Source organism: Prionailurus viverrinus, chromosome D2 (genome assembly GCF_022837055.1).
Source record: "Prionailurus viverrinus isolate Anna chromosome D2, UM_Priviv_1.0, whole genome shotgun sequence".
Lineage (NCBI taxonomy): Eukaryota > Metazoa > Chordata > Mammalia > Carnivora > Felidae > Prionailurus > Prionailurus viverrinus.
In genome coordinates this window covers 57,083,356-57,103,329 of record NC_062571.1, presented here as the reverse complement: position 1 = coordinate 57,103,329, position 19,974 = coordinate 57,083,356, and the positions used below count along the sequence as shown (strand labels likewise).

The 19,974-nt window shown below is 44.0% G+C and overlaps 2 protein-coding genes across 5 annotated transcripts; one reads left to right on the top strand and one right to left on the bottom strand.

Moving 5' to 3' along the window:
* The first annotated feature begins 92 nt into the window (after positions 1-92).
* EXOSC1 (exosome component 1) lies at positions 93-18,207 on the top strand. 4 transcript variants are annotated; one of them, XM_047825725.1, is made up of 9 exons: positions 111-159; positions 265-380; positions 3,038-3,112; positions 4,335-4,423; positions 5,998-6,031; positions 6,561-6,611; positions 6,738-6,822; positions 13,845-13,968; positions 16,893-18,207. In XM_047825725.1, the coding sequence occupies exons 1-8, from the start codon at positions 129-131 to the stop codon at positions 13,931-13,933; spliced, it is 570 nt and encodes a 189-aa protein (XP_047681681.1). In that variant the 5' UTR covers positions 111-128; the 3' UTR covers positions 13,934-13,968; positions 16,893-18,207. The 4 variants fall into 4 exon arrangements, with proteins under 4 accessions (XP_047681679.1, XP_047681681.1, XP_047681680.1 ...); XM_047825723.1 differs by lacking the exons at positions 13,845-13,968; positions 16,893-18,207 and adding an exon at positions 7,155-7,572 and having other exon boundaries at positions 93-159; XM_047825724.1 differs by lacking the exon at positions 16,893-18,207 and having other exon boundaries at positions 13,845-14,171.
* On the bottom strand, positions 11,939-18,342 carry PGAM1 (phosphoglycerate mutase 1). The gene is made up of 4 exons (XM_047825721.1): positions 18,204-18,342; positions 14,521-14,795; positions 13,555-13,735; positions 11,939-13,071 (listed from the first exon to the last, which is right to left on the bottom strand). Exons 1-4 carry the CDS (start codon positions 18,340-18,342, stop codon positions 12,902-12,904), a joined length of 765 nt encoding a protein of 254 aa, XP_047681677.1. The 3' UTR covers positions 11,939-12,901.
* Between the last annotated feature and the right edge of the window lie 1,632 nt (positions 18,343-19,974).

Genomic DNA, 19,974 nt, shown 5'->3' with positions numbered 1-19,974 from the left:
AAATAAAGTTTCCCGGAGGCTCCGATGATCACGTGACAAATCATACCAATTGACGCGTTTTTTACTGCAGAACTAGTCCTATACTTTAGCCAATGAGAAGTCGACTTCGTTTCCCTCCTGTGGCAGTCATGGCGCCACCCGTGAGGTACTGCATTCCGGGTAAGTGTACGGGGCCCAGAGCGAATTCTGGATGAGACAGAGGCTGGAAGGCTGGATGGCTAACACCTTCTGGGCACCCGTCACTGATGCAGCATTTTTCTTCAGGCGAACGTCTGTGTAACTTGGAGGAGGGCAGCCCGGGCAGCGGCACTTACACGCGACACGGCTACATCTTTTCGTCGCTTGCTGGCTGCCTGACGAAGAGCAGCGAGAACGGAGCGGTAAAGGGGCAACTTCCCATTTCCTCCTTCTCTTCCTTTCTTTTAGGCTTCTTTTGATTTGCGGGCGCGTCTTTAGTGCCCCGGCAGTAGAACAGCTGGTCTCTTGAAGCTGAGGTCTCCACTGCTGGGCACTTGGTCTCGCTTGGTTATAGTGCTGACACTCACAGAAGGAAGTTAGGGGACGAGCAGAGGCACGCTCAGCCCCGCAGTGAGCTGAATCTTGTCCGAAGGTCGCCTACCTCTCCGGCTGCGTTTCGCTTTATCCCTACCTCACTCTCTGCAGTCTAGTCACACTGGCTTCTTTCACTGTCACTAATGGGCTAAGCTCTGTCCTGCCACAGAGCCTTTGTACGCACGCCATCTGTTTGGAACACGCTCATCTCAGCTTATTTCGTTTCTACCTATCCTTCAGATAGCCTCTCTGGCATCATTTTATCAGAGAAGCTCTCCTAGACCCACTAGTGAAGGATAAGAGTTTTGTGAGCTTTTGTTTTGTTTCGTTAAACTCTTTAACAAAGAACTAAATTTCTGTCCTTCCGTGCCTTAATCTTTACATATAATTAAACACCCAGTTACGTGCTCCCCACTAGACTCTAAGTTGCATGAAAGCAAGCCTCACTACCATACCTTTAGTGCCTAGCACAAGGTAAATGCTCAGTAATGTTTGTTGAATGCCTGATACTCTCCTGCCTAGCTCCAGAGGCTCGTCCAGGATTAGCCCAGCATCAGATAAACAGTCTTTGAGGGAGCAGCTTAAAGACAGGTAGCATAGCAGGGGCGCCTGGGTGGTTCAGTTGGTTGAGCATCGATCCTTGTTTTCCGTTCAGGTCATGATCTCACATTTCCTGGGTTCAAGCCCCCCATCGGGCTCTGAACTGGCAGCACAAAGCCTGGCTGGGATTTCTCTCTCTCCCTCTCTCTCTGCCCCTCCCCCGGCTCATACATGTTCTTTCTCTCTCAAAAAAAAATCAATAAATAAACATTAAAAGAAAAAGACCAGTAGCATAGTAGAAAGAGGATTCAGAATGAGAACACTTAGGTACTGACTATCTAGACCTTGGTTCTGCTTTAGGTTAGAAACTTGAACTCTCTGGTTTTTAGATTCTTCCTCATATGTAAAATGAGAGACTTTTTATTTAATCAATTTTGAGAATGTCTTTAACATTTTTTTAATGTTTATTTTTGAGAGAGAGAGGTCAGTGGGAGAGGGGCAGAGAGAGAGGGAGCCAAGATCAAGAGTCAGACCCTTAACCAGCTCAGCCACCCAGGCACCCCTTTAACATTTCCAAGTTTGTTCATTTCATAGGAATAGATATCTATTGAGCATTTTTATGTGCCAGGCACAGTGTTGACCTCTAGAGAAATGGTAATGAGCCAAATACACATGGTCCCTGCTATCAAGGGGCACAGACACAAATTGTAAACAAGTAAATGTTCAAATGAATGTATGGCTACATAGGTGATGACTGCTTTGAAAGAATATTACAGGGGCGCCTGGGTGGCTCAGTCGATTGGGCATCCGACTTCAGCTCGAGTCATGATCCCATGGTTGGTGGGTTCACGCCCCGCGTCAGGCTCTGTGCTGACAGCTCAGAGCCTGGAGCCTGCTTCAGGTTCTGTGTTTCCCTCTGTCTCTGCCCCTCCCCTGCTCATGCTCTCTCTCAGTCTCTCAAAAATAAATAAACGTTAAGAAAAAAAAACAAAGAATATTACGGGTTATCATGAAAATATGTAATAGATCCACCCTAGTCAGCAGAAGTGACATTTAAACTGAATCTAAAGGATAAATAAAGAGTTGGGTGGGTGGGTAGAGCACAGTCTTGATAGAAAAAAAAAACAGGTTGAATAGAAATCCTGACATGAGAAGATATTTAATGAATTAGTGAAACTGAAAGAAGGCCAGGGAACTGAAGCGTAGTGAACAAGGGAGAGATTAATAAAAGATGAGGCTCAAAATATCTGTCTTACAGCAACAGCCAATACCATGCTCAAGGAGAAAACTACAAGTATTTCCTTAAAATAGCATTAATCAAGTATGGCCATTATTATATAACGTTTATTTGGAAATTCTAGCCAGTACAATAAAATGAGAAGGAGAAGGAAGTAGTATAACTTTGGAGGAAAGAATCCAGTTATCCATGATTCCAGACAATTGGTTATATTCCAAGAAAATCACCAAAAAGCTTGTTAGAATTGATCTGAAATTATTAGACTATACACTCTAACAGCATTCTTCCCTTGAAGAATGGTCTCTTGACCCTCCTATTGCCTAAAATTTCTAAGGCTATCTGTTCTGGGCACAAATAAGTCTGTAGTCCACCTGCCCTCGTGACCTCAGCTGTGGACCAAGGCATTGCTACATTACTTTTAAGCCACAAATACCTTTATGCAAGGCCTAGTCAGGATACTCATTTTTTTTTTTTTTTCAACGTTTATTTTTGGGACAGAGAGAGACAGAGCATGAACGGGGGAGGGGCAGAGAGAGAGGGAGACACAGAATCAGAAACAGGCTCCAGGCTCTGAGCCATCAGCCCAGAGCCTGACGCGGGGCTCGAACTCCCGGACCGCAAGATCGTGACCTGGCTGAAGTCGGACGCTTAACCGACTGCGCCACCCAGGCGCCCCAGGATACTCATATTTTATTCTTCTCTCTATAGCTTCCTGTCATTTCTGTGATGAGAGAAACAGAATCCCAATTACTACCAGATGTGGGGGCTATTGTAACCTGTAAGGTAAGTTGGTCTTAACCTCCCTGCTTAGGAAACCTGTTCGGTGGTAAAATCATGATCTTGTTGAACTGCACTATCTAATATGGTAGCCACTAGCCATATATGGCCACTTAAATTGAAATGAATTAAAATTAAAAATACATTTCCTCAGTCTCACTAGCTGCATATAGTTAACAGTTGCCCTATTGGCCAGTACAGAACACTACTATCATCACAGTGTTACTGGACTGTACTGGCCTAGAAAGTTCTGGAATAATAATCAAGGCAGCCAAGTTCAGGCACGCATACTTCTTTCACTGAGCCGATTCCCTGAGTATGCAGTTTGGGAAACAGGTGCCAAAAGGTAATAAGGAGGCCTTTTATTTTTATTAATTTTTTTTAATGTTTATTTATTATTGAGAAACAGAGACAGAGCATGAGCATGGGAGGGGAAGAGAGAGGGGGAGACACAATCTGAAGCAGGCTCCAGGCTCTGAGCTGTCAGCACAGAGCCCAACGTGGTGCTCAAACTCACAAACCACGAGATCATGACCTGAGCCGAAGTCAGATGCTAACCGACTTGGCCACCCAGGTGCCCCTAGGAGGCCTATTTTTTTTAACATCTGGAAGCTGAGATCTTTTCCTGCAGCAAAGCAAAAGGCCTTATCCTCTCTCATTCCTGTTAAATTTCAGGTCTTTTAAAGTGTTTCAGGGGAAGTAAAATTGATGCTGTACTGATCAGTAACTGAAATACATCAATACACCCTGCCCATCCCCACTTTCTGCAGGTTAACTTGTAGCTCTTAGTCGCACTCCTTGTAAATTTCTCCAGCAGAAAATTTGTGTGTTATTCTGAAAATAACTGGAGAGGCAGTGATCCAAATATTGTGCAGTAGCTGAAATGTACACTTAACTTCTGTCCACTCTGCAGGACTCTTAATTAGATCTGTTAAAGGTCTAGACTTGCTATAATGCCCTGTGTCTATTTATGTTAGTCTTCTGTGTTTTTCAAGACCTATTCCACATTTCATTGGACACCCTCAGTAACTCTATTAGGTGGCCAGAGTGACTCTCATTCCACTAGATATGTATCATTTATGCAGAGTTAAGTAAGAATCAACTTATCTTAAATTCTGTAATTAGTAAGGTTGCTTGGATTAAAATCACCCTAATTCCTACTTTCATGCTGCCTCCTTGAGTTGACAACTGCACAGACCCTAATGCTGATCTTTTCTCTGTTCCACAGGTCTCTAGCATCAATTCGCGCTTTGCCAAAGTGCACATCCTATATGTGGGGTCCACGCCACTTAAGAACTCTTTTCGAGGAACTATCCGGTAAGAAGTATTTGTGTCTTCACATTTGCCACAGCACCTGGAATGAAATAGGATAGAACAGGAGACTGGAATTTTTAGGAACCATTATGGTTTCTATACCTGCCTCTCTCTTTGTGCTTTGATTCTCTCCAGGTAGTGTCCAAAGAAAATTTTATAATGTATGAACTAGGAAACAAAGGAAAATACGAACAAGATCGGGCTTTAAATTTTTTTTTAATGTTTATTTATTTTAGAGAGAGAGAAAGAGCATGAGCAGAGAGGGGCAGAGAGGGAGAGAGAGGGATACACAGAATTTGAAGCAGGCTCCAGGCTCTGAGCTGTCAGCACAGAGCCCAACGCAGGGCTCGAACCCACTAACCACAAGATCATGACCTGGGACAAGTCAGATGCTTAACTGACTGAGCCACCCAGGTGCCCTCACAAGATCGAGCTTTAAAATGAAAAGAATTGAGCTAAGCTAGAGACTAGTGGTACAGGATGACTCGTATGAAACAAAGTAGAAGGGGGTACCTGGGTGGCTCAATTGGTTAAGCATCCAACTTTGGCTCAGGATATGATCTTGCTGTTTGTGGTTTCGAGCCCCACATCTGGCTCTGTGCTGACAGCTCAGAGCCTGAAGCCTGCTTCAGATTCTGTGTCTCCCCCTCTCTCTGCCCCTCCCCTGCTCACTCTGTCTCTCAAAAAATAAACAAACATTGAAACTAAGTAGAAGTCATTTTAGGAAATCTCTTCCTTTCTTGAATTTAATACATTTTAAAGGATTGTAAGACATGAAAAAGCTTAGTGGGTAAGGGGTACGTGGCTGGCTCAGTAAAGCATGCAAGTCTTCATGTCAGCATTGTGAGTTTGAGCCCCATGCTGGGTGTAGAGATTACTTAAAAATAAAATCTTTTTCTTTTTTTTTTAATGTTTATTTAATTTTGAGAGAGACAGAGAGAAAGAACAGGAGTGGGGGAGGGGCAGAGAGGGAGATAGAGAATCTGAAGCAGGCTCCAGGCTCTGAGCTGTCAGCACAGAGCCCGATGCGGGGCCCGAACCCATGAACTGTGGGATCATGACCTGAGCTGAAGTTGGCCACTTAACCAACTGAGCCACCCAGGCGCCCCACTTAAAAATAAAATTTTTAAAAAAAGAAATGGTTAGTGGGTGAAATAGTAGTTTTTTTTTTTCCTACAGGTTTTTTGAGAAAGGACAAACAATACTTGTGAGCTAGATAATTTAACTTCTCAGGCTCTTTCCACCCTCAGAATTCCATGTGGTTCTATAGTGCTTCTGTTCAAGCTCCCCTAAGGCAGCAAAGTTCCTTATCCTTTCCTGCCAAATCTGATCTGCTTTTCTTTAGTCAGAGGTATTGCTACAGCTGCTCTGTGTGACCCAAGAATGGGAATGTGGGTTTCTCCTCTGGGTGAGGACTGGGAATGCTTCTACCCTGCTTCTCTTGGTGGCATTTGGGTTCCAGTTATGACTTGTTCTCTCTACTCTTGTAGCTCTTTGTCTACTAGAATTTTGCAGGGTAATTCTTTCTCTTATCTTTCTCATAGATTATTAATCTTTCTGTTAATTCTTTTTTACAGCAAGGAAGATGTCCGAGCTACTGAAAAAGACAAGGTTGTTGGTTGGTTCTGTTTGTTTTTGTTGTTGTTGTTTGTTTGTTTTTCCTCTCTGATGGTCTGAGGAATATCAGTCCTTAAATTATTCTAGTGAATTTCAAACATCTGTGGGAATGTGGATCCAAAGATGCAGGGAATTTATTTCCTACTGAAAAGTGTGGAATTCACTGTCCCTTTCCTCTCCCTAGGATTTTTGTTTGCTCTATTGACCAGAAGGGACTAGTTTACTCCTTGCCTTTGAAGCCAGGTGTTTATTCATTGTTATTCTCTCAGACTTACTCTGGATTCTTTCAGAGCCAACTATAGTACCTTTTGTCCTAGTCAGATTCCTGCTCAGGTTACTGAATTAAAAATCTTTCATTTATGTGATGATGCTGTAGAAGCAATAAAAGTTGTTGATTGACTTGACTAATGATGATTTCCACCCTGTGGGGTTAAAAAGTAGACTGGCTTTACTAGAGGGATTAATAGTTTCATGTGGATCTGATATAGAGCTTTCATTTAACATTCCTGTTCTTTCTTTACAGGTTGAGATTTATAAGAGTTTCCGCCCAGGTGACATTGTCCTAGCCAAAGTGGTATCCTTTATTCCTAGCAGTCTTGTGGTCCTTTGTCAAACAAGAAGTAGAAGTGGAAAGTAGCTCAAGTGGCTGTGGGAGGGAAGATTTAAAACCTGTTTTCCTTAACCAGTGTTACATGACTAGATCTCCCTGGGTGACGCACAGTCCAATTACCTTCTGACCACTGCTGAAAATGAGCTTGGGGTAGTGGTGGCCCACAGTGAATCGGGTGAGTTGGTCCATTCTTCCACATGCTTACCTTTCCCTAAGAGTAATGGTTTGGGATCAGTCCACTGTTTTCTTTCATTACCCTTGTTTTTTAATTATTTAGGCAGCAGTATGAGTGCTGATACTACTCAGAGATTGGAATGATTCTTGTATAATTGAAAGGTCTGAGGGGGGACTCACTGCCTTAGTCAGTGGAATAAACCAGGCTTTTTCTGTATGAGGTGAGGTTCGCTAGGTAGCTTGGTGACACTTCCGTTCATACCCAGCTGAAAAGGGAAGGGTCTTAAGCAAACATTAGGGGTCCCAGCTCCAACACCAGCTCTTCCCTTCCAGGTGTCCAGATGGTTCCCATTAGCTGGTGTGAGATGCAGTGCCCTAAGACTCACACTAAAGAATTCCGGAAAGTGGCTCGAGTACAGCCTGAATTCTTACAGACCTAAGAAGCTACATTTTACCCCACGGGAGGGGTAAGCTGTTTCTAAGAGTACGTGTATGAACCCAACATCAGGATGCCATTGTTTTTATTCACACACCTCAGGTTGACCAACAACTACCTGTAGAAAAATCTGCCAGCAACTTTTACTGTCAGAATATTTTTCTTACGAACCTTGCAATGGATTTCATTCTCTTGAGTGATTCTCTTTTGGAGGTACCAGCAAATGAACTGTATAATGTTGGAAGTAATCTGTTTCTTCTGACAGTCTTACAAATACATATTTATTGCTGTGACAAAACATTTTTACTAAAAGGATTTTATGGTTTCTGTTGTCTTGAGTAGGGAAAGGAATCTAAAAAGCATCATGACATGGGGCACCTGGGTGGCCCAGGCGGTTAAGCATCTGACTCTTGGTTTCAGCTCAGGTCATAGTCTCCCAGTTTGTCAGTTTGAGCCCTGCATTGAGCTCTGTGCTGACAGCTCAGAGCCTGCTTGAGATTCTTGCTCTCAAATTTAAAAAAAAAAAAAAAACACCTCACCTCCAGTCATTTTTGCGTTTTTTATGTTCCTTTTAAGCACTTCTGCTTATTGAGTACTTCCTATGTGCCAGGCACCGGGTCAAGCACTTTAAAACATCCCCTTGTTTAGAGAGATTATGGTTTAGTGAAAATGATAGAACACGTGGTGATGCAGGGTGCATGTGAGTAGTTCTGAAAGTAATTAGGTGAATATAGTATTACTGATTAGTGGGTACTCCAGGAAACGTTAAATCTGAATTGAAAAGAGGGTCAGAGCACTGTTTCGTGAGGTGACCAGGGAAAGATCTGTAATGTGAAGTAAAAGGAATTGAAGAACTGAGGTAGTGAAATGAAGATATGCAAGGCAGACAGAAAAACTTAAGCAGAGGGCAAAAGCAGGAATGAACATGCAGGTTTGGGGATGAGGAAGAGATGAGGGTTTAAGCATGGAAAAGCTGCAGAGAGAATAGAAGGAAAGAAGAGATGTCAATTTTTTTTTAATTTTAATCTATATATTTTTAAGTTTATTTAGTTTGAGAGAGAGAGAGAGAGCACGAACAGGGGAGGGGCAGAGAGAGAAAGATTCGCAAGCAAACTCTGAGCTGTCAGCACAGAGCCCACTGTGGGGCTCAATCTCACAAATCATGAGATCGTGACCTGAGCTGAAACCAAGAGTCAGATGCTCAACCGAGCCACCCAGGCATCTCAAGATATGCCAATTCTTGAGATGTTCTTCAAGGAGCATCTGTCACTGCACACATCTTCTGTGTGTAGTAACAGTGGTTACAGGTAAACTCTGGAATCAACCCGACTGGGTTTGTATCCTCTAGCTGCTAGCCAGAATAGGTTAGGTTGTTTGTTTGGTTGTTTTTTGGGTTTTTTAAATGTTTGTTTTTGAGAGAGGTAGAGACAGAGAATTCCCAAGCAGGCTCTGCACCACCAGCCCAGAGCCTGATGCAGGGCTCGAACTCACGAACGTGAGTGAGTTCATGACCTGAGCCAAAATCAAGAGTCAGACGCCCAACCAACCGAGCTACCCAAGTGACCCTGTTCGGTTTTTTTAAATTAGAAAAGAGTATTGAGATCAATGTAGCTCCACATGCAGTTTTAAGAAACAATTCAGATACATCCCTTGTACACTTTGCCCATTTTCCCCTAATGGTGACATTGTGCAAATTACAGTATACTAAAATAATCAGCATGTTGACATTGATAGTAGTGCAAGTTTACTTTCTTTTAAAAGTCTGTTTCCTTGTCTGGAATGATATGATCTCATAGGGTTATTGTGAGGAAGAAATGCAGAAGTTCCAGTACATGGCACTATTGTTGTTATTATATTACTATTATAGATTTGATCACCTTCTAAAGTATCTGTTAAGTTCTAGGCCTTATGCTAGACATTTTGATATAGTTTAGTCCCCTTACTGATGGATATTTTAAGCTTTATAGATTTTTTTGCAGTGTTGCAGAGAAAATCCCTATACCATACATCCTTGTGCATGCCTAAGATTCTGTGGCAACAGAGATTCCTAAAAGTGGAGCGTACTGGGTCAAAGAATGTGCACATTTTAAATTTTGGTTAGATTCACCCACATTACCTTGCAGGTAGATGCTACCAGTTGATTCTCTCTACAGTGTTAGCCATTGTACTTATTTTATCTCTGAACTTCCCAGTAGCCCTGGCATGTACTAATTATGTCCACACTTTACAGAAAAGTAAACTAAGATTTAGAAAAATCAGTTAACTTGCCTTAAGTCACGCAGACATCCAAGTGGCAGAGCATTAATCTTTGTCCTGTACCTTGATGCCTTTTACCAAATATTGAATAGGATCTTGCACATGCAATTAGAGGCTCTCCAAATTGACATTGGTTCATTAATTATGAGTGCTTGTTGGACATCATTCATTCAAATATGTTGGGCAATTATTCTGCCCACCAGTGTTTCAGGAAGTAGGAGGTAAAACAGTGAACATGATAGAATCCTTTCCTTGTAGAGCTTAGATTCTAGACGTGGGCAGGGGGCGCCTAGATGTCTCAGTCAGTTAAGTGTCTTCAGCTCAGGTTATGATCTCGTGGTTCTTGGAATAAGCCCCGCATTGGGCAGTATGCTGACAGTTAAGCCTGGAGCCTGCTTTGAATTCTCTCTCTGCCCCTCCCCTGCTTATGCTTTCTCTTTCTCCGTCTCAAAAATAAGTAAACATTAAAAAAAAAAAAATTCTAATGGGGGAAGACAGGTGATAAGTAAACAAAGAAATGCTGTAATAGTGTCCTAAAGAAGAGCATTTGAAACAGTTGGGTAATAGCCTCCTCTGACCTGCTGCAGAGCAGGTTAGGTTTTCTCACTGTTGACCACTGTATTGTATCACAGCTAAGTTTATGAGCCTGTCTCCCCTTCTAGCCTGAGGTTTTAGGGCAGGATTCTGTCTTTGAGTCTTCAGTACCTGGTATTGTGACTAACACATAGCAAAAGCACCATAAAAATTTTTTTTGAGTGTTCTCATAGCTGACAGCTATGCCTAAATAGTGATGTTTAGTGATATTCACTAATCTAAAATTGGTTCTAGAGACAAGAGTTTCTCTGTGTTGGAATAGCGGTTCTCAGCCTGGGTTAGATGAACCTCAGAATTGTCTATGAAGTGGGGCAGGCACCTGGGTGGCTCTGTCGGTTAGGTCAGGCCATGATCTCATGGTTCATGAGTTTGAGCCCCGTGTCGGGCTGCGTGCTGACAGCTCAGAGCTTGGAGCCTGCTTTGGATTTTGTGTCTCCCTGTCTCTCTGCCCCTTCCCCATTTGCTCGCTCTCTCGCTCTCAAAAATAGACATACATTAAAAAAAAATTAAAAATTTTTAATTGCCTATAAAGCTTAAAAAACAACGGAACCCTAGCTCTGCTTTGGAATCTCATGAGGTGAACCCACAACAGATGTTTAGGTTTTTCTTTCAGCTCCATGGGGGATTATGATGTGCTACCCTGGGTAAGCAGTCTTAGAGGTACAGTGGTTGCTGGCCTTCTGGTAGTAATGATAAATAATGCTGGTTTTCTGTTACTTTCCTGCCACAAGAGTTCTAGTCAATGGCTGAAGACTGCTATGTCAGGATATAGAGGGACTCTGATCTAAGCTGCTCCAGTCTGACTTGGGCGAAGAGCCTCAAAGAAAATTATCAACTTTTGGTTTAAGATTCATTATAGGCCAAGTAAACTTAACATTCCACCAGACTGTTGGAGACTTATATTACTAAAGGTCATCCTAGGGTTACAGATCAAGTGAAAAACTAAACCTGAAAAGCAAGATGATTAGTATTTACATTTTAGGATAAGGACTTCTGTTCAACATCTTTCATCTGGGTTCCAGTACTTAGTAGTATATATTTGGCAAGTTTCTACATCTCTTTCAGTCTATTTCTTCTGTAAATTCGGGATACCAGCTGTTTCAGAGGTTGTCAAGATTAGAGGTTATGTAGCTGGCATAGAGGAGCTTCATGAGAGCTTAACAGACTGAGGGTGTTACTTGCTCCTAGTAGAAGAAAGGTATTATGGGGTTTCTCTTGCCTTGTAGGCTTTCATATTCATTATCTTTTAAAAAGCTTTAAAGAGAAGGAAAATGTGAGCAATGTCCCTTCCCGATTACGTATACAATGTAATAGTCCTTTTCTTCTGCATCATATGTGCCGTTTTTGAGGATGAAGTGTGAATCAAGTTTATAGATTTTAATTTTTGAGAGAGCGCACAAGCAGGGGGAGGGGCAAAGAGAGGAGGACAAAGGATCTGAATCAGGCTGACAGCAGTGAGCCTGATGTGGGGCTCAAACTCACAAACCTCAAAATCGACCTGAGCTGAAGTCAGATGCTTAACTGAGCCACCCAGGCACCAAGTTTACAGATTTTTAATAGAAAAAGGTTAGCTTTTTTAAGGTAAACAAGACTTTACCTTACGCAAAAGAAGGCATAATGGAGTTTGAGAATTTGACCACTCAAGGAGTATTCAGCCAGCACACTGAGCAAGTGCTATAGAGGCAACAGGAATGGAGGGCTCAGCCAGGAAGACCTGCCCACCCCCACACTTCAGCTCCCCAACCTAAGGTGGAAAACCCTAGTAAGACACACCCAGTTTAATGTTCAAGCTGATCTTCTCAAATGAGAGATTACTACATCACACAGAAGATATTGCACATCACTCCTTTATTATACTGATCTGGAAAAAAGATTTACTATAGTTACGCTCAAAATGAGTACTGGGCCCAGGTGGCAGGACCAAGCAACTGGAACATGATCAGAAACATATACAGTAAAAGACACGCTTGGACGTGATCAAGAGGCATTTCACTGCCATAAAACATTAAGGCAGGGGAGGGATTCTAAAACACACAGCAGGATAAACTCCTAGGCCTCAGAAGTCAAGGGGCTTCTCCCACGTTGGTGTGAGGAATGGCTTATTTTGGGATGACTGCATGTGGGAATGTTTCAACCGCAACTAGAAACCCCAGAAGGGTTTTTGGTTTGTATTATTTTATATATGTGTGTGTGTGTGTGTGTGTGTGTGTGTGTGTATATATATATATATATATATATATATATATATATATATATATACTTTTTTTTTTTCTTTTTGTAAAAGTAGATGCAACACAAAACATTTAAATTGATCCCAGTCTTCTGGAGCCAACTCTTCTGGGGTCAGAGGGGAAATGATTCTTTCATTGGAATGACTGGAGCCCCCCCAGTCAGTCACCTGACTACAGAATAGTACAGGACTGGCTCCTGGGAACACAAATAGGCTCTCTTACTTCTCATTGGTCACATCTTAGCATGGTTCCTTCCTATCCCCAACTCAATAAACAGTAGCAAAAACACCAGAGTTACTAACTCTCTACTTTTGGGTAAAAGTCTTCCCTCAGCTTGGGACTGAAGACTCATGCCCCAGAAGTGCCATTCTGACTAGACTATATGAAGAGAGTGGGTGCAAGAGACAAATGGCTAAACAAAATTAGGAGCCACTGGTCCCCATCTGCAGCTAAAACTTAAGATGCCTACAGATGTGGTCAGTGTGACATGTGCAGGGAAGAAATGTGGAGGAACAGGATGGGTAGGGAGGGTGTCCTTGGAAAAGTAGTCTGCCTGCTCGCCTTCACTTTTTGGCCTTGCCCTGGGCAGCCACAGCTTCCATGGCTTTACGCACGGTCTCTTCATCCCCCAGGAACTGCATGGGCTTGATGGGCTTCAAGTTCTTGTCCAATTCATAGACCATGGGAATACCTGTTGGCAGGTTCAGCTCCATGATAGCCTCTTCAGAAAGACCTGAAGGAAATACACACCATGATAAGCCAAGCTAGACACGAATCCATGTCCCCCCTGCAGGTGACAAAGGACTTTGGTAGGAATTAAAACAAGACACCCCTTCTGATATTTATAGTAACAGTAACAATCTGTATTATAGATCAATCACCCAAAGAATGCCTCCAATACTTAGTTCTCAGCCACTGAAAAGAAAAAAAGTATGTAAGGTGGTATACCGCAGATATCTCTCCCAAAGTGGGGTTTGGAAACCCACAGTGAAGCAGGACTATACACATCTCAAATGTCCTGTGTAGTCCATCCAGTCTGACAAAAATGAGCACATCTAGGCCTCTAGGCCCTCAGGTGAACCAATTTAAGATGCAAACTGAGGGACTATCAATGTGTCCAGCCTTTCCCTGAAGATCTCTTTTGCATGAAATAAATCCGATTTGTGGCAGTTTTGCTGTGTCCCTCCTGGAGGGCTCCCCTGAAAAATGTACATACCCTCCAGATGCTTGACAATGCCCCGAAGGCTGTTGCCGTGGGCTGCAATCAGGACCCGTTTCCCCTCCTTGATCTGGGGAACTATTTCTTCATTCCAAAAGGGCAGAGCTCTGGCAATTGTGTCCTTCAGACTCTCACAGGAGGGTAGCTGATCTTCAGTGAGGTCTGCATATCTGCGATCCTAAACAATAAAAATCCATGCTCACCAATTAGTAGTAGTTGTATCTGTTCTGCCCGTTCCTCATCCCCTAAGGTATGAATCAAAGTGATAGGTGAAGGTCTCTCACCAGGACACAGAACGGAGCTGAGAGTTTGGTCACAGAGAGAAGAATTATTTTGCTGCTCGTCCTACCACCATTACCCGCTACTGGGAAAATGAACAGTTCAAATGAAACAGAACTTAGAAGAAAAAAGGTAGGTATAAAGCTCTTCCCAATTCACTTAATCTTAATAGTTGGCTTAAGAAGGCCCTACAACTCTAAAGGGCGCCTGGGTGGCTCATTCAGTTAAATGTCCAACTTCAGCTCAGGCCATGATCTCACAATTTGTGGCGTTCGAGCCCCATGTGGGCTCTGTGCTGTCAGACCAGAGCCTGGAGCCTGCTCTTGATTTCTGTGTCTCCCCCTCTCTGTCCCTCCCCTTCTCCCTCCTTCCCTCTCTCAAAAGTAAATAAACATTAAAAAAATTTTTTTTAAAAAGGCCCTATGACTATGGATGGGTTTTATAAGGTATCGCAATGGAGATACAAAAAAGAAGATATAATTTCTTTTTAGGTAAACAAGTATCAACTAAATCTTTTTAACAAGTGAAGGCCATTCCTTGGAGAAGGAGAAGAACAATTAACTAGCATAAATTAAAAAACTCAATAGGACCAAGCAGACACTACTAAAAGCTAAAAAAGAGTGAGGCCCAGGTTCTAACACCCTGGTCCTAGGCAGAATGAGCCAAACCCCCATTTGTCCATACCTTACTGATGTTGCTGTAGAAGGGATGGTCGGGTTCCATCGGAGGTGGCGGGACATCATAGGAGCGCCTCCAGATCTTTACTTGGGCCTCACCATGCTTGGCAGCAGTTTCTGCTTTATTAAGGCCAGTCAGACCCCCATAGTGCCGCTCATTGAGGCGCCAAGTCCTCACTACAGGCAGCCACATTTGGTCAATGGCATCCAGCACTGTCCAGAGAGTCCGAATTGCTCTCTTCTGCACGGAGGTGAAGCAGATGTCAAACTCATAGCCAGCATCTGGGAATCATAAATTCAAAGTGATAAGCCAATCGGGTCCACTATGGAACCAGAGTTTTCTCACATCTAAATTTAACTAGTTTGTATACCCTAGGAAAAAAAGACAATATTCCACCTTTACAGAAGACAAAATATGTTGATTTATGTTATAGTTGACAATGTACTTTCCAGTGGTTCCCCAATAATTCATCTAACCCAAGACCTAAATGTATTGTCAGGGAGCTAACCTATGCCATCTGTGCTGCTTATCCTAAACCCCAGAATGCTGTGTTAAGCCCATTTTAAGAACTTATTTCTGCTTCAATTGTTTCAAGAAAAGGATCCTTAAAAACTTGGAATCTCTTACTAAATAATAACCAATATTTATGGAGGGCTTACCATCTGTCAAGCACTATACAAATTATTTTGTATACGTTTTATTTAGTCTTCATGACAATCCTGAGATTATAATCCTTACAACCCATTTTACCAAATGAGGAAAATAAAGACTAGAGGGATTAAGCAAATCATCCAAGGTCACAGCTGTAAATGAGAGATTAAAACCCAAGCTGTGTGACTCCAAAATCCAACTCATAACCTCCATCTCTAGCTACCTCCATATTATTCTAAACCCTAAGGATCTGTTTGTATTTTAGTTAAAACAGTCACTTCTGCCCAATACTAGTAAATATATTTCAGACCTAACCTCTTGTCTACGGGAAAACAATTTGAAACCCAACAATCAGGACACAGCAAGAGCTCTTAGAGGATGCTGATTAAAACTTCAGTACGTTGAATGAAATTGTATTTTCACTATGTAGTGGAAATCACATCAGTCTCTTAATCCACAGTGCCTTTCTGCTAGAGTCAAGTGCCAACCTGTACACACTTAGGTCAACTGTTAGACCAAGTTCAGGAGAAGCCACTCCCTGGAGAAAGCAGAAAGAGCAAATGCTGTGCAGTCTGACTCATTTAGACACGAATCTCTCCTCATACAGTAGTTATTAAGGCGTAGTGATCAAGTTATGTTGCCCCAACCACCCCAACAATTAATCTTCTTAGTTCGTGGAAGATTATCCCCCCTTCCAACTTTAAAAGGGAGATGGCCCTTTATGTAGTGTTTTCCTCCATGAGGCTACAAGGCCCTCTATGAAATTCAGCACAAACTTTCCTGGGTATTGCCTCATACTGAGGTTGCCAACAGTAATTAATGCAATGTGAAGTGAATTCTGCCAGTCGTTCAACTGAGAATGAGGCCAATAAGAACTACGCTGATGGGGGAGGGGAGGATTAATCACCAGGAAACCCATCACTACCCACAGGGGAAAAGATGACAAATCTCATCAAATCTCATCACTGAACCTCAGGACAAGTCCTAGTAGACTCCATTACCATTTCCTCCCTAACTATAAGGGGAGGAATGGCTCCCCAATAAAAGGCTGAGTCACTGGCAAGTGCAAGCCTCATCTCCCATGCTGAAAAGCTACTGGCTGTTTCACTGCAATTATTATTTCCCCTTGTGATGGAGTGCCTCCTGTTGGATACACAAATAGGTCCCCAAGAAGAAAAGCAGTTCCACTCAGGAGAACTTCCCCAATAAATAAAAGCATAGCCTAGGATATTCCCAAGTGTGGGGTGGATGGTGTGATATGTGGTGTGGACCTCATCCTCTCCCAGGAGTAAGACTGCATGGAGAAACTCAGTTCTCACTAGTTCCCTCCTGAAACGATTCAAGAGTTTATAAACCCTACTATCATTTAAAGCTCTGAAGAATTTAATATATTTAGGTTTTTTATTCACAATGGTCTTCACGATTCAGATTTCTGCTTTTAGTCTTGTTTAATATAATCATTTGTGATGCCCATAACAGATACTAATCTTTTAAATAGGATTTTTTTTTTTTTAACTAACGCTACCAACATTTACTTAGAAAGTGACATAGGGGGTGCCTGGCTGATCAGTCCGTGGAGCATGCAACTCTTGATCTCGGGGTCCTTGACTTGCAGCCCCACGTTGGATGTAGAGATTACTAAAAATAAATCAACAACAACAAAATCTTGAAATAGGGTCTGCTACTTTAAAGAGATTACAAGTTTAACCATTTGATCACTCTTTTAGGGTACAGCTGCAATTACCTTTGTCCTGGGCTAGTCATCAGCAAACCACCACAGACCCATACAGTTCTTCCTGCCAAACACAGAGAAAATGGCCTCCTTTCCCAGCTCTTTCCCTTTCCCAGCCTCTCCTAAATGTAAGTCACACCAAGCCATCTCAAAGCAGACACACAGCCAGCAGGATTACATTTCCTACACTTTCCAAACCTTTGCTTCAATTCAAAAGGATCTACGGTGAAGGCAAGAAGCTAGAAAAGAGTAACCTGAGGCCAAATACCTGTTCCACATCAGGCATCAATGACCCTTTCAAATGGCTGCTTCAACGTCCAGAGGTTAGAAGAGCGCAGGGCAAGATCTGCCCTAATTACATCAGTGGAAGCACCTCCTCAGTACAGAGGGATTCTCTGAGTTGCTGGCAGCTGAGAATGCTTCCTTATAAAAAGCATTCCAAAACCACAAAGAGCTGTTCGCCGCAGGGGGCAAGCCTGGGTAGGCGAGTTTATCTCACTGCCACTTCCACCTTTGCCCAGCGTCTACCTGTTACTCAACCCAGAATTGGAGCGAGCGGGATGGACTAGGAATAAGGAGATACGACCTTGAACAAGTCATCTATGCAATCCTCACTTTTCCCAGCTATAGAAGAGGGCCAGGGAGGGAAAGTAAGGAAGGGGATAATAATCTACTTCATGGAATCGTGCAGAGGACAACTCAAATTATTCATTCATTCACTCATTCATTCACTCAATTACATTTGTGGATGCATTCGGGGCACAAGATTCGTGGGATGCTGCTGAACAGCAAAGGCCTACATAAGCACGTGGGTTTCGTGAGGCCTGTTGTCCGCCCAGCGCCGCGTTACTCCCCCACAGCCGGGGACAAGCGTGTGGTCTGACGCTTCACGAGGATCCGCAGCAGCCTCTTGAAAAGGCTTGGTTACAGCTCCCGGAAGACACCGGCCATCCAATTTAATAACCCGTCCCCGAGTTACTGAATGCTCAGATTAGTAAATGGGAGAATTTCGCCAAGGCGGTGTCGTGGAGAATGCAGTGGGTTGCAGGGCGACCGCCCCCAGTCCTCTTCCCGGCGTGGCCCATCACACCACTGGGTGACCTTGAGCAAGTCGACAGCCCCCCCCCACCCCGCACACACACCCTGAAACCATTTTGCCAACCGCAAAATAAACTGCAGGAGAGCTGAAGCCCAAGGTCAGCCCTCTCCGCGAGGGTACGGGGGCGAGCCAGGCGGCCCTCAACCAGGGGCGCCCGCCCGAGCCTCCGCAGCCCCCACCCACAGCCCGCCCCGGCCCGTTCCTCACCTCGCAGCGCCTGCCCGCCGCGCTTCGCCTCCTCGTGCCCGGCAGGGCTCAAGTCGGCGTCGTACCAGCCGCTGAAGCGGTTCTCCAGGTTCCAAGCGCTCTCGCCGTGCCTGATCAGCACCAGCTTATAGGCGGCCATGGTGGCGGCTCGGGGTGCGACGCAGAGTGGGACTCGCTGAGATTCCGGAGTCGCTGTCCGGCCCCAGCCGCGCCTGCGCGCTCGCACTCCACCGCCCAGCTCCCGCGCACTTGCTCTTCCAAATCTTTCCACTCGCTCTGGGCGGCCCTCCGCCCGCCGGGTGTGCGCATGCGCCCCGTGCCAGCGCTGCAGCCGCCGTGGGGGAGGGGCGCGCTCGAGGGCGCCAGAGCGCATGCGGTCTCGTCCGCCTGCCCCTCGTCAGCCGCGGCGGTCACGGAGCGCACGTAAGCTCCGAAAGGCGGCGGAACTTTCACCTCGCGCCGGGGTGTGTGTGCCGGTGGTAGCGTTGAAGAGCAGCCGTGCTTTCCTTGTGTTGCCGCTATTCATAAGCCGATTGTCTTAAAGTGGCTCTTATTGTTTGAATCGCGCTTAGGTGCGCCAGGTCACACCTCGATTCGAGTCTTGACTCTTCCATTTTATTGCTTTGTGACTTTGGGCAGGTCGCTTAACCTCACCCAGCCTCATTTGTGAATGGGCATGACAAACACTTAGCTGGTGCCTGTCCACTTGGAATGTGCTCAGTAAATAGTCGTTACTATTGTTACCTCATTTTATTGGATACTGATCTATTTTACACGTAAGAGAACTGGCTCTGATCACTGGTTCCAAAGCCCTGCTCTTTACATAAACACTGGGCTGTTTGTCCCACCTCTTCGAGGGTCTCATAGCCCTCGAAATTGTGCTGTGTGCTACATTTAACGGATTGTAGACAAGTTTTTAACATGCAGTCAAAAATAAAAATAAAAAAACAAAAACGTGCCAGACAGTGTTATAAATGCTTTACAAACATAAACATTTAATCCTCCTATCCTTATAATGATCCTATGAGGCAAGTATTATATTTTTTTATTTACTGATGAGGAAATGAGCCATGAGGTAAATTGCCCAAGGTTACAGGACTTAGGATTCAAGCTGAGGCTTGCTCCCAAATCAATGTGTGCTCAGACCCAGAAAAATAAATTGTCCAAAATCACAGCTCGGAAGTAGAGGAGAAACCAAGATTCAAACCCAAGCAGTCCAATGGCCTTGGGTGCACTCTAATCACAATGCTCTTGCCTCCCTCCTCTGTAGCAGGGAGAAGATGGAATTCAGTGACCAGCCAGATGACTGGGGTGAGGTCCAGCTCTAAAAGCTACACCCAGAGTTCACAGAATCCCAGGGCTGCAAAGTGAGAACTGCCTTTGAAGGCCTCCTGTTCAAGCTCCCAGCATGGCCCACATGGGAATCCTTGAAAGACTCCCTCTTTGGAGGTTCTCCCTCTGCCTGATCCTACTTCTTGGCCATCCCAATCCTGACACCCAGCCCCTCTCAGGAAGAGCTTTTCCAGCCTTAACCTTGGCTTTTCAGACTGTACTTTTTGTCCCTCTGCCTTGGCCCTAATCCATACTCTCAGTCATGGCTCCTGCCATGTCCCTTTCTCTTCCCCCTGTTCTCTGCTTCAAGATTTCTGTGCCTTTGTGTAGTTGAGGTCTCATATTTATGCAATGAGTAGGAGATAAATAGGAAGAAACCTGAGTTAAAATGTCTCTGTTTCTGATTACCCATGGGATGTAAGATGGGTCACTCAACTTC